The 14,665-nt window shown below is 39.0% G+C and overlaps 1 protein-coding gene across 1 annotated transcript in view; it reads right to left on the bottom strand.

Moving 5' to 3' along the window:
• Nucleotides 1-14,665, bottom strand: part of luzp2 (leucine zipper protein 2) — a 708,607-nt gene that overhangs the window by 143,757 nt on the left and 550,185 nt on the right. The window contains exon 7 of the mRNA XM_039753635.1: nt 8,861-8,923. Within this exon, the coding sequence (XP_039609569.1) occupies nt 8,861-8,923 (63 nt within the window). The remainder of the gene's footprint in view (nt 1-8,860; nt 8,924-14,665) is intronic.

Raw genomic sequence — 14,665 nt, 5'->3', positions numbered from 1 at the left:
GTGGGTGACACTGAACAGGTTGAATGTAAAGAAAGAAAGAGTATTCACTTGTTTTATAATTGCAGTCTTGTTGATTATGCACACTTGGTGAGGTATTTTGATGTAACAAAAATCATTTATTTGAACCCAGGATTGCATCTGAGTTTTGGGGATCATTCCCTGGTGGTTACAACCCATTAAACATGTCTTGGTCCCCTTTATGTTTACAGTACTAGGCCTTTTTAATAATGTATTAAATATACATAAATGTACAAAAATAAAAAGTTAGAGTTACATAATGTCTCTAACCTGCTCTTATATTTTCTACAGTGTGGAAAAACTTATTTTACTTGTTTTTGCCTTTTGAACATTCCGAACTTACACAGCCCTTCACTAACTTTTTATTTTAAATTGCTGTCATTGTACTAGAAAGGGGATTCAGCAAGAATATAATGCTTTTGTACAGTATGATTCATACTAAGGTAATGTCTAAGAGTTTGACAAAACACAGCCTACAGAGTGACAGTAATAAAAACATTGAAAAGGTATCTATTAAAAACAGAACAGTGAAGGTGGGCAAAAATGACATGAGAATATTTTAAACACCAGACTAGGTACTCAGTTTTTCATATTTGTTATGTACTACAATAACTCAGTAATATTAATTTATTATAGCATCTTTAATAAGAGGAAATCACACAGAAGACTACAGCAGATGAGCACACTACAATACTGTAAAACTGCTGTACATGTGTGTTGGAATAAATTTGCAGGTGCAAAGCTGTTTTTTGTGATTATACTTTATTCCTTATATGATTATGTTAGTCTTCCATTTTGTCCTTCTACATCATGTTTATATTTTATCATTCAAATATTTTAGGATTGTATTAAATGTATGGGTTATAGCATCCCAAGTGGAGTGGTTGTGATTATTCCAGTTAAAACTTACTGTTCAATTCATGCTGGAAAATTGGTCCTTAGCCATTTAATACAGTGAAATCCCATCTAGAATTGACTGTGCACTGTGATTGGATTCTCATAAGCGTGGCTGGTATTGAAAATGGAAGTTGATTGACAATTAACATAGCATGAGGATTCATAAATTCCATTGAAGATTGCCAAATAAGTAATTTATTTTTGTTACGATTTGTTTGAAGGACATTTTTGACTAAGGTGGCAGTAATACCTTAGCACACCTCTCTTCAACTAATAATTGCTTCAACAAGTCCGAAATTTATTTTGCAGTATGGCTGCTTCTATTCTTTATGAATTACCCAATACAGTTGGAAATAACTATAAATATACATCAAAATATTTATGTAAATACAAATGGAAACAAGGTGGCATGGTGGCGAAGTGGTAGCACTGCTGCCTCACAGTAAGGAGACCCAGGTTCGCTTCCCAGGTCCTCCCTGCGTGGAGTTTGCATGTTCTCCCCATGTCTGTGTGGGTTTCCTCCGGGTGCTCCAGTTTCCTCCCACAGTCCAAAGACATGCAGGTTAGGTGCATTGGCAATCCTAAATTGTCCCTAGTGTGTGATTGGTGTGTGTGTGCCCTGCCCGGGGATTTGTTCCTGCCTTGTGCCCTGTGTTGGGTGGGATTGGCTCCAGCAGACCCCCGTGACCCTGTGTTTGGGTACAGCAGGTTGGATAATGATTGACTGACAAATAGAAACAAAGATGCAAAGTGGTTATTAAAATATCTGAACCACAAAATACACTGATGCCAGGTATCGTTCCAATTCCAGAGAGTTGCTTTCTTCTTTCCCTCCTTTTTAACTCTGTCCTCTGTATTGTTGACCACATTCTTACTTTAATAGAACACTTGCTTCCACTTTATGTTTTAAGATGAATGAGCTTAAATTGACAACGAACATTTATACTCCATTACATGCAAAACATTCTTAACTTTGGGGTCATAGTCTGCCCCATAGTATCCTGGGACCACAAGACCAAAAAGGCTAAATCAATCAATCAATCAATCTATCTATCTATCTATCTAAGGTACTGAGAAGGGCTTCAATGCTTCACTTTGGTTTCTTCCCCTTTTCCTTCAGAACTAAAGAAAATAGTCTAAAATGATCTGAAATATACAATAGGGCTACTCAGGCCACTTATTGTGGAGATGCTGGATCTAACCAACCTGCTATCATTTCAACATTCACATTCCTGTTTTTTCAGAAGGATTGTTGGCCAACTAACCAGCAAGGAGTTCCATGGCTTTATGTTTTTTTGCACAAAAAGGAACAGTCATAACAGGATGTAATGCTTTATTGTCAGATGAGAATAGAAAAAGGGAAAGGGAACAAGGAACAGGCTATCTATATAGTAAATGACTGTTTCTTAATAAACCTTTTCTAGGTCCCTCTCCGCAACTGCAACTTTCCATCTTTAAATTATTTAAAAGTATAATCAGCAGGCAAAAACATTCTCACTGCTACTTCAGTTTATAGGCTTGTTTACACTTAGACATACTTTAAAAATGTTTTTAGTTTAAAATGCTATGTAATACTCTGCCAGAAAGACATTATGCACATTCAATTTAATGTACACACGTGGGTGCAAGTAATCTCTGATCAGCAGTTGTGTTGATATTCACCTTCCTGACAGATCGCTTCTAAGTCTACACTGAACTTTTCTGATGTCTCTCTCTGTGAGTGAAAGCAATACTAACCTCTTAGAAAAAAAAACACTTGGCTAAACATTTTATTTTTAACCCCAATTTTTTTTTTTCTTATTGAAGTGTAATTCTCTATGCACAGAGAAAGGTCATGTGGTTGAACTGCTGCTTTTTTTTCAGCAAAATATTTTCCATAAATCTTGCCCTATGATATGTGGCTTGATAAAAGTAGCTTTAAAATGATTTTAATAAACTCTTGAAAACATGTAATTTGTAAATATTTCAACATTTTCATTAATGGGTAGGTGTTTCCAACCACATACACCTAGAGGTTTAACAAATTGAATTGGACAAGTCATGTTGATGGTGCCTCTCCTTATCATGGTGGAGAGGTTTGAGTACACCGTGTCCCTGGTATCTTTGTTGTCCATAGCAGAAGCTCCTGGTTGGGTGACACAAAGCAAATTGGTTCAAGGTGAGGGATCAGATAAAGAATATTTTACAGCCCCTAATAATGCAGCTCTATAAAGATATAAAGAGAACTTCAATAAGAGTTTGTAACAAATCGGCTCCACTAAGCTTAAACAGGTCGATCGTTACTGCTAACCTGACATACTTTAAGACAGCTAATAAAAAGAATAGGCCAATATCGCACTCTGCAGCGCACCACCGTACACGCCCTTTTAAATTGTTGAGTTCAAACTGACGACAGACCATGTACAGTATGAGGGAAAAAATAGGTAGAGGACAATATCAATAAGCACTGCAAAATTATTATTATTATACACAAGGAAAGACCTAAAAATAACCCTTTACCCTTTGCTGATACAAATATACAGTATATATATATATATATATATATATATATATATATATATATATATATATATCTAATATATAAAGAGTCGATGTAAGTATGTGTGTGTGTATGTATGTGCACGGCACCAAACTGGGGATGGGGCCCCTTTGTGACCAAGAGAAGGTCGTGAGCTATGTTTGGTTTGGAAAACCACCGACACAACCTTCAGCACATGTCCCTGTACATATCATCGACATGATGGCTGCACGTTCCAACAGACATTCACCGCTGCGCCATCTAGCGGCAGCTTTGGTCTCTGTGCGTTGCTCTTTACCCATGTTTCTTTAAATTGCCAACAGATGGTGGAAGTGTTCAAGTATAAGAAGGCCGACTGCTTTGATCCTGGTGAAGAGGAACTGGCGTATGGATGTAAAAGTGAACGACCTAGTGCGTGTGGCCGGCTGACACACCTGCGTTTCCGCACGTCACACTCCCACATGCATTGATAGTGCTGTATTTCATTCGCCAACGTCCGTTATATGCAATCACATTTGAACACAGACTCGCCTGAAAAAGACAGCATCCTTCCCCCACCATTTTCCCCAAACGCAGCACCGGTTGTATGTCACTTCTCTCTGTAGTTACCATCGCCAACATCCATTAGATAGCATCACGGTTCAACACAGACGCTCCATACAAACAAAGTACCCCTCCCCACCATTTTTCCCAGTATGCTTTCAATGCTATTCTTTCTCACTGGCTTTCCATATTTCTGGTGCTATTTGCTCCGTTTCCGACTGACAGTACAATTTCAGTGTTGCTCTTTCTGACTGACTGGTGCTATTTGTTCGCTTACCGACATATTGTAAGTAATGTAAATTCATCTCACTGTGGTGCTTATTCCGTACGTAATACCATGTAACACATTATAATTGTCCAGCTTTCCGCTAATATACCCATGCCACTGAAAAAAAGACAATTGGAAGGTCCACTTCAGATGCCACAACAACGTCTATTTCAAGGGCATCCAAAATCCCACAGCACACAGAATCCACAGTGGAGGAACTTACAATAAAATGTCAACAAGAAAAATGTTTGTTCTATTTCTATGTTCTGTTTCTTTCATTTGGGACATTCACCGGTTATAGATTCCCGTGCGACGCCGGGTACTAGTGCTTGTATATATATATAAACTCAGTTGGAATATCACTCCCACAGTTCCCCTTCCGAAGTTCACATGCAAGTCCAAAGTTCCAGCCCGAGTTGGCAAATAACAGAATGCCAAATTCACAGCTTATGAGTGAATCACCGACTTCCACCTAACAGTCAGGAACTCTTCTCTTGGCCCGGGCAGATGCTGATCTGTTTAGTCCGATTTTTCCCGTCTTCTTCTTGGTTGTCATTCTCTCCTTTTAAAATGGTGCGCTTTATGTAAATTTCTCCCAGAAAAAAAAGGAAAACTGGATGTCCCATCTTCCGTGGGACTGCTGTCAATCACAGTCTGTAAGTAGTATCTACACAAGCAAACCCAATCGACAGCAGAAAAACACATTACAGTACTTCTATTTATGTGACAGTGCTACAAAGTTACCGAAAACTTCGTGGAGCCAGGCTGGGGAGGTGCCCACAGGCGAGTGCCTGGCAGCCGGGCCTACAATGACTGAAAACATAACATGGGTCTGCCCTCCTGTGCAACCACCACCTTCAGGAGGAATGGGCACTGGGTTCAATGTGACCAGGGTGGCAGTTAAGGGGCAGAGTCTTTGGTAGACTGGAACCCAAACACATAAAACAACTCTTGGGATATGGAATGTCACCTCTCTTGGGGGGAAGGAGCTGGAGTTGGTGGGTGAAGAGGAGAGATACTAACTAGATATAGCTGGGCTCATGTCCACTCACTCGCTTGGTTTTGGAATCAAACCCCTCGAGGGAGGCTGGACTGTGCTTTACTATAGAGTTGTCTGAGGGGAGCGAGTAAGGCATCAGCTGGGAATGGGCTTCTAATTAAGTACCTGCCTGGTTGATGGCAGGTTGGAGTTTGTCCTGGGAAATGAGAGGGCTGCCTCTGTATGGCTGAAAGTCTCAATGGGGATGACTCTGACTGTCATATGTGCCTATGCAGGAAATGACAGTTCGGAGTGCCAGGCCTTCTTGGAATCACTGGAGGAGATCCTGGAAAAGGTTTCCAGCTAGGGACTCCATAGTTCTGCTGGGAAACTTCAATGATCACATGGGTAATAATGGAGACACCTGGCATGATTGGGAGGAACGGCCTCTCTGATCTAAACCTGAATGGTGTTTAGTTATTGGACTACCTTTTTAGGCATGGTTTGTCCACAACAAACTCCATTTTTGAACATAAGGTGGCTTACATGTGTAGTTGGTACCAGAGCACATTAGTCCAAATATCTATGATCAATTTCATGATGGTAACATCAGATTTGTGGCCGTATGTTCTGGACACTCAGCGGAAGAAAGGGGCTGAGTTGTCAACTGAACACAAACTGGCGAGCTGGGCCACATGGTATGGGAGGCACTTGGATAGACCTGGAAAGCCCAAGCTAGTTGTGAGGGTGAACTGGGAATGTCTTGGGGAGGGTCCTGTCCAGAAGGGTTTCAAACCCAACCTCCAAAAGAGCTTTTCCTACATCCCTGGGGAAGCTGGGGACATAGAGTCCGAATAGGTCTTGTTCAAAGTGTCCATTGTGGAAGTGACTGCAAAGAGCTGTGGCCTGAAAGCCATACGTGCCTCTTGAGGTGGCAACCCAAAGACACAGTGGTGAACACCAGAGGTGAGGGATGCCATCAGGCTGTAAAAGGAGGCCTTCTGTGTATGGGTGGCAACAGGCCAAAAGTGCTGCGGCCTTGGTGATCAGGGAAGCAAGAACCTGGGTGTGGGAGAAGTTTGGAGCGATCATGGAAAGCAACTGTTGATCTGTTATAAAGAGGTTTTGGCAAACCATCAGGCAACTCAGAAATGGAAGACAGAGATTGACCCAGGCTGTTCAAGAGTAGGGAAGTGCTGATCTGGACAGAGGATGTTGTCTGGTGGTGGAGGCAAAACTTTGAGGAGCTACTGAATCCGATGGACATGCCCTCTGTTGAGGAGGCATTGCCATAAAGTGATGGGGAATCAATGCAAATTTCCTTGAGGGAGGTCACTGAGGTAGTTAAGCAACTCTGAAATTTCAATGCCTCGGGGTTAGATGAGATCTGCCCAGAAATGCTGTATGTTCTGGACACTGCTCAATATTGCATGCTGATCAGGAGTTATGCCATTGTAGCAGACCGAGGTGGTAGTCCCCATTTTTAAAAAGGGGAACAGGAGGGTGTGCTCTGACTATCTGGAATCACACTCCTCAGCATTCCTTTGAAGGCTTATGCCAGGGTACGAGAAAGGAGACTCCACCCAGTCGTGGAACATCAGATCCAGGAGGAACAATGTGCATTCTGCCCAGATTGGGGTACAGTGGTCCAGTTCTTTACCCTCATGAGGATTCTGAAGGGGGCACTAGCGTACACCCAATTGGTCTCTATGTTTTTTGAGGACTTAGAGAAGTCATATAACCGAGTTCCTTGAGGGATACTGTGGGGGGTGCTGGGAGAGAATGGGGTTCCAGTGCCACTAATAAGGGATATTCAGCCCCTATATTATCACAGTGAGAATTGTGTCCACATACTTGGAAAAACATCAGCACCATTTCCAGTGGGTGTGGGACTCCTCCAGAGGTTATAGATGTAAAGTGGAAAGGAGAAGGAAGTGCTACGCTATAGTACCTGTCATTTGGTAAGAGTATGGGATTTAAGACATTTTCTTTAAGGACTACATATTAAAGAGTATAAAGGGGAAGACCATAAAATCAGTGAAATGTGTTAATATTTCAAATTTGTGATTGTTAGGATAGGATGCAATTGCATGTATCCTGCAAAATAAACAGGATACATTTTATTCCTTCATAACAGAGTTATCTCAGTAAAAAAAAAATCATAGAATGATAAATATAATTTTGGCAAAAGCAGTAATCCTATAACATGTTATGCTGCATTTGACAGCAGAGTTTTCTGATCTCTCACATACTGTAATACGACACTTCATTTCCTGATTAAATTTATAATTGCTTTGCGTTGACAGCCTTGGAAGCAGAGGTTAGATCCATCTTCACTGCTGTTTATTAGTTAATCACACAGTATATCTATAAGTAGTTTATACCCTACTGCTCTTCATTTGTTTCATTATACATATAACTTTAACAGCAAATAAAGCATTATGTGCCTTCTTTTACTGATACAAGTTAACTATGACTCAGTAACGATTTAAACAGGAAGAATGTGGGGATCCACATACAATTCTACTATATCACATCCACAAGATTGTTCACATGTGATGCAGTTTACTTGGTAGAACAAAACCAACCAGAGTTAAAATATTTTAATATATATATGCAGAGTGCACAAATGAGCTAGTACTAACTTGCATAAAAACCTCAATTAGCATATATGAGCTCTGACACAATGTAAGCAGTACCTGCAGTTCCATGCTGAATGCTTTTTCTTTAAGTTCTTATTTACATCACAACAGAAGACCTTTTATGAGGTGGTCTCCTGAAATTTTATTACCACTGCACCCTGGAAGTCTTCAGGACTGAATTTTCAAATTTAATGCAAATGCTTCCCCGCAGAATTCTCTTCAAAACAATGATAAAATAAACTGAAAAATCAAAGTACCTCAGACATTGTAATGCTCCCACAAGGAAATGAGAAATAATAATATACCACCAAGAAGCCTGCTTACAACATTTCATTAAATATCCGCCAAATGTCCAATCATCCCTGGATGTGGTGCTATTTCATCACAAGGAACATACAAAAAGAGTGGTGGCTTTGTGGCTGAGGATCTGAACTGGTGTCTGAAAGTTTGCCGGTTCTAATCCCTTTACTGTCAGGAGGGATTGTACTCTCTTGGGCCCTTAAGCAAAGTTATTACCCTGACAATTACTTCAAGGGCACTGTTCAATGCCTGATCCTACTCCAAAGATTTTGGGGAAAAAATATTTCCCCTGAGATATTCATAAAGTATATAATAAAAAAAACCCTCATTTACTCACACCAAGTGTGCCAATTAACCTAAAAAAAACGTGTGTTAGGAATTTGTGGGAAATAAACAACACAGGAAGAATGTGGACACTCTCTCTCAGAATGCTGGAGCAGTTTCGGAGAACCAGTGACTTAGAGCAACAAGGGCATTTCTTTGTTACAAGCCTAGTTGTGATTTTGGATGTTAAATGATAAGGTTTAAATAAACAGCCTTTAAAATTGCAAGCACAGAAACTGTATTTTATACAATAAATTCAATTTTGTTTTTCTCAAAATAAAAGAGGTGGATTTAACCATATAAAAATAGGTTTACAGAGTGAAAAAAAGCATGGGGGTGTCAGTTTTAAAAAAGAAGGGTGCTACTCTTACCTTAAAAATCAAATCCTTTTTTCCGTAGCGTAGTTCTTTCAGTTGTGCTTGTATTTTCTTGGACTGCAAAATGAAGATAAGAAAATGTACATTAGCCAGTTTCAATATTAAAACTGCCTTTAGAGCTGTCACTCACTTTCCGGTAAGCTGTTTAGGTTCTTCTCTCCATAGTGTCAGGTATTGCCAATGTTTACAAAAGCTCTTTTAGAGACTCAAAACAAAAAAAGAGCATTTCTCTGAAGAATGAAAGTTAAAAGGCAATCAGCTACTGAAGCATTTTTTGAGGTGCAAAAGAGGCTCAGCAAAACCAATTTACTTGATTCTTTAGATGTTATTACATGTCTCTCTGTTTCCCTGTGTTTTATCGGACTATCTGTATTTATGCAGTATATTATTTTTTTATGTCTGTAAGATTGGTTAAGCACATTATGTATACAGTATCTAGATTTGGGGACTTTATTTATTTTTATATATAGTGCAGTGAGTAAGCAGGTGAAGAGTTCAAATGTAAGTACCTCTGACGATGTCACTACAGCTTAGGCCTTGTCTATCTGAAAGCCGTGGAAGGGAGAGCATTGAGAACAGTGCCCAGTTAAAGGAAGAAAACACAGGTGCAGACAGGGTCAAGCAGGGGAAGCATTTCCCCCAAAAGGTGGTGCAAATGGACGTCAGGTAAGTTAAAAAATACAAAAGAGGACTGTTAGACAAGTAATGGGAAGTTAGTACTCTTTTCCTGGCACCAAGATTATGGAGTTTCTGGATCTCAGGTTACTAACAAGTAGTTAAGTGTTGAAAGGGTATGGACAAGCTTGCAGATCTATAGTAGATGAAAGGACCAGAGTCTTGTCAGAGTCTGCTGAACTTTTCGGTATTTAGAATGTTACAATTGCTCTCATAATTTTTCATTTTCTATGGGTTACTTAAAAACTACAAGTTTATCTGGACTGAATGTGTTGTCTACTGTATTATTTATATTTTTAACATCATGTTAGTCCCAATGATGCTTTTCTAGGGTGTAGGAGTGAAGGTAGGTACTTTTCACTTATCCTTGCTGACTGTTGCTTTACCAGTTTTTCTTGATACAATCATGTCTTACCATCTATGTGGTATACATCTTATGTATTTGACTACACCACCCATGCAGCAGAATTCAGGAGAAATTAGCTTTTTACATAAAGAACTTTAAAATATTACAAAAATTTAGATATGGAACAAGATGATCTGCTGTGACTACCCCTAACGGGAGCAGCCAAAAGAAGAAGAAGAAGAAGTTTGTTCGGTTCCTAAACACTTAATTTCTCCAAAATAACATCAAATCTAGTTTTCATGGTCACGAAAGTCCTATTGTCTACCACAATATATGGTAACTTATTCCAAGCGTCTATGGTACTCTGTGTGAAGAAAAACTCCCTAGTATTTGTGTGAAATGAACCCTTAACAAGCTTCACAACACGTTTCCAGCTGTGTGCCTCTTGTTGAGCTCATTTTCAAGTAACAATCTCAATTCTCTATACATTAAATCCTTTCACAATTTTAAACACTTCACTTTTACGCTGGACATGTTCAGGATAGTTCAGCTTGGCATTACAATTCACTTCACTTTACTGATTCAATTTCGTAAACCCATTTAAGTGAATCAATTCTTTCATTCTGGTCTGATGTATTTGAGTCTGACTGCATCAAAAATGTAGAATTTAAATAATCTGTTCATTATTTTGCCAGATATGTATTATATATTGAACATGATAATTTATATGCCATTGTCCTGCTTCCGTATACAAAGCGTGATAAAACATTTAAGACGCATAATTAAAATAAAGTGTTTCAGAATCACAAGTGAATAAGAATTGCAGAACACATAATGATTCATTTGCAAATTAAATTAATGAGAATTATTAGACTGTGTCTAAGGTAGTGACTCGTTCATGAATCAAATGAGCTAAGACTCATGGTCCAGGTGGTTCTTGCATATGCACTTAAAACATCTTCCAGCAAAATTGAAGGCACTGACAACATTTCGCATGACATGCATGTGTTTTTAGTACTTAAGCTCCACAGAACTGATCTATTTCTGTTAACAAATTGTTTTTTATGATTTCACTGAAAAGAATCGTTCTGGAATGAATGGTTTGCGAATTACCCATTGCTAGTTCAACTCTTTTAATGTTTTCTGACAATTCATCCCCTGCAGTCCTTGAATCAGCCTAGTCACTCTTCTATAGCACTGCATAATCTTTTTTGTTGTCCACAGACCAATATTGCACACAGTACTCTTGAGGAGGCCTCACTGGTACATTATAAACGTTAAGCATATACTCCTTGGACTCATACTCTACATATCACGCTATATAACCTAACATTCTGTTAGCCTGCTTCATGGCTTCTGATCACTGTCAGGAAGTTAATAGTGATAAGTCTACCATGACTCCTAAATACTTCTCATAAGCAGTATTTTAAATTTTCACAACTCCCATTGTGTATTCAAATCTATCACTTTTACTTTCTATGTGTAATACTTTACATTTACTTATACTATATTTTCTCTAACACAAATCTGCTCAAGCCTGTATCATGTCCAAGTCCCTTTGTAATGATTCAACTGATTCTAGATTATCTGCCAATCTACCTATCTTGGTATCATCTGCAAATTTAATCAGCGTGTTATTTTATAATCCTATCTAAATAAAAAAAAATAGGATTGGTCCTAGCAATGACCCTTTAGGGACACTACCCAGAATATCATCCAAGATATGGTTTCTCAAACTATATTCCTCTGCTTCCCATGTTTGAGCCAGTTCTGCTTCCGTCCACACACATTAATATCCTGAACTCCCACTTCTTTTAGTTTCACACCCAATTTCTCATGTGACACCTTACTAAATGCTTTCTGAAAGTCAAGATTAACAATATTATATGCACCTCTTTGAGCGTACCCTTTTGTTGGTTCTTCACAGAATTCCAGTATGTTAGTAAATGATCGTCAATTAATTTCCCAATATGGGATAATACCATAACGATTGCTAAATAAACACTTTACCATGATAATGTACAATGCACTACTTCCTTGTCTCTTCATTTTGCTCATTTCATTCTAACATCCTTATGCCATATGCTGGATTACAAATGTAACATACATACAAAATACAATTCTATGTTGTATACTGAATTAACATTTTCATATGCTCACCCTACCTTATATTAACTCATATTATATTAATTTTAGGATAAACTAATTTGGTGGGCAGCAGAATAGAACAGTGTTAGTATTGCTGCCTCACAGTAAGTAGACTTCATGTCCCGTGTATTCTCTGCATACTGTTTGCATGTTCTCGCCTTGTCTATAATGGTTTTCCTCCAGGTGCCCTGCAACTCTGCCCTGAATAAGCAAGTTTGGAAGATGGATGGACAATCTAAGTTTTATTTTCTATCCAATAAAACAAAGTTTATCAGTGTGCCAAACAGAGGCAACATGATTCAGGTTGAACATGCAACAAAGAATGTCAGGGTACTTTGTACACGATTACTTCTACAACTAGTACAACATTACTACTACTATAGTGAAATGAGAAAATTATGTCTTGTATTACTTACAATAGAAGAAAGTTAAATTTACCCTGACAGCAACAACATAATTTTTTTTACAGCCATACATTAGCTACCTTTCTTTAAAGCAATCATTGAACATACAATACTTTTAGCCATTTTAACAGTTCTGCCTGACTACTTGTTTTTATTTATGCTGTATCATTTTCACTATTTGTAAATTAGTGGCAGAGAGTTTGCATTTTTTTTGGCTGGCACGCTTGCTATATTTTTATTTATAATTTACAGTGGGTGGATTGAACTGATATTCTAACTCCAAATGTAAATGATGCAAACGATTCACTCATTTGCAGATCCAAGGTATACTAATGTGAAATGATTAGGGAGCTGGAGCTGGCAATGACAGGAAGAAGTGTACAGCCAGAACCAGCCCTGGATGGGGTGCTAATCCTCGACAGGGCTTGATGCACTTACAAATCATTCAAGTCTTTCTAAATGCACAGACTTCCTTCTAAACACTTAAAGGCCCTCTGGGATGCATAACCCCTACCACCTTCATAATCACATTATGGTTTTTGCAGGCATTCAAGATTTTTAATTGGTCACAATTCATATAGAAGTCATAGTACTCAACAGCACATCCAAAAACCTGAATGTAAATCAAGAAATACATTCTGTGACACGTAAACCCACTAACGTTAATCAGAAAAATGGAAAATAGGGCTTTCAGGAAAATAGGGAGGATTCTTGAAAATTAATTAGCTTAGTAAAAAAGTACCTGTTTATATAGGATTCAAAGCATTTCAATATGAATAAAAGTGAAAAGTAATAAAAGCAGAAAGAAATTGAAGAATGCATCGCTTTGGGGCATAGAGGTGACCTGATTTTAAAAGAAGGAATCAGGTTCAGTACTCAAGTGCTCAATTTACTAACTTCTGAGACAGACGTTTATTATTTGGTCAATGGACAGAAACTTGCACCATGTACATAAATGCAGTTTGATATGTTCTTAATATTTACAAGTAGTTTTGCAATACTTCAGACTATTATACTTTTCTGCAGGATGCTGCCAGTTTAGTACTATCACCTGGTAGTCAGAAAAACAGCTGACTCTGTAATGTTTTTAATCATTGAAAATTCAATTGAAACACTAGATGCTTTATCACATAGTCATGTCAGGTCACAGTTATGATTTTGCAGCAAGTATACGGGTATGTGCAAGAGTGTCATATACTGGCTTTAATATTTTTTATTAACAAAATAATAAACACCCTAATATGGAATTATATATGAGTCCTAGAAAATTCATGCCTTCTTAAGACCATGCCCTACAGGCTGTCAATCCACAGGCTACTGATGCAGCAATAATAACTCTTACCACCATCTGCAAATCCCTGTGAGGACTGGTTTGGGATGCTATCTTATCATAGTAATATACACTGTTAATCAGTTTCACCTTCTTTGGTGTTAATGGAATTAACAGCAGGGGCACTAGAGGGTCAACAATGAGACAACCCCCAAAGCAGGAATGGTTTAACATAACCTCCTCATCTTTTCCGACTGTTTTTTCACTAGTTTTGCATTTGGCTATGGTCAGCGTCACTACTGGTAGCACGAGGTGATACATGGACCCTACAGAGGTTGCACAGGTAGTCCAACTTCTCCAGGAGAGCACATCAATACGTGCCATTGCCAGAAGGTTTTCTGTGTTTCCCACCTCAGTCTCAATGGCATGGAGGAGATTCCAGGAGACAGGCAGTTACTCTAGAAGAGCTGGACAGGGCCGTAGAAGGTTCTTAACCCATCAGCTGGACTGGTATCTGCTCCTTTGGGTAAGGAGGAACAGGATGAACACTGCCAGAGCCCTACAAGATGACCTTCAGCAGGCCACTGCTGTGAATGTCTCTGACCAAACAATCAGAAACAGACTTCATGATGGTGGCCTGAGGGCCTAATGTCCTCAAAGTGGGCTCTGTGCTCACTGCCTGGCACCATGGAGCTTGATTGGCATTTGCCTTGGAGAACGTTATGCTGCATATAACATTGTTCAGCATGACCGGTTTGGTGATGGGTCAGTGATGGTCTGGGGAGGCATATCCATGGAGAGGGATGTACAGACCTCTATAGGATGGACAATGGCACCTTGACTGCCATTAGGTATCGGGATGAAATCCTTGGACCCATTGTCAGACCCTATGCTGGTGCAGTGGGTCCTAGGTTCCTCCTGGTGCAGGACAATGCCCAGCTTCATGTAAGCAGGCA

Source organism: Polypterus senegalus, chromosome 1 (assembly GCF_016835505.1).
Source record: "Polypterus senegalus isolate Bchr_013 chromosome 1, ASM1683550v1, whole genome shotgun sequence".
Lineage (NCBI taxonomy): Eukaryota > Metazoa > Chordata > Cladistia > Polypteriformes > Polypteridae > Polypterus > Polypterus senegalus.
The sequence above is the reverse complement of the archived record's forward strand: the minus strand, read 5'-3'. Positions and strand labels throughout refer to the sequence as shown.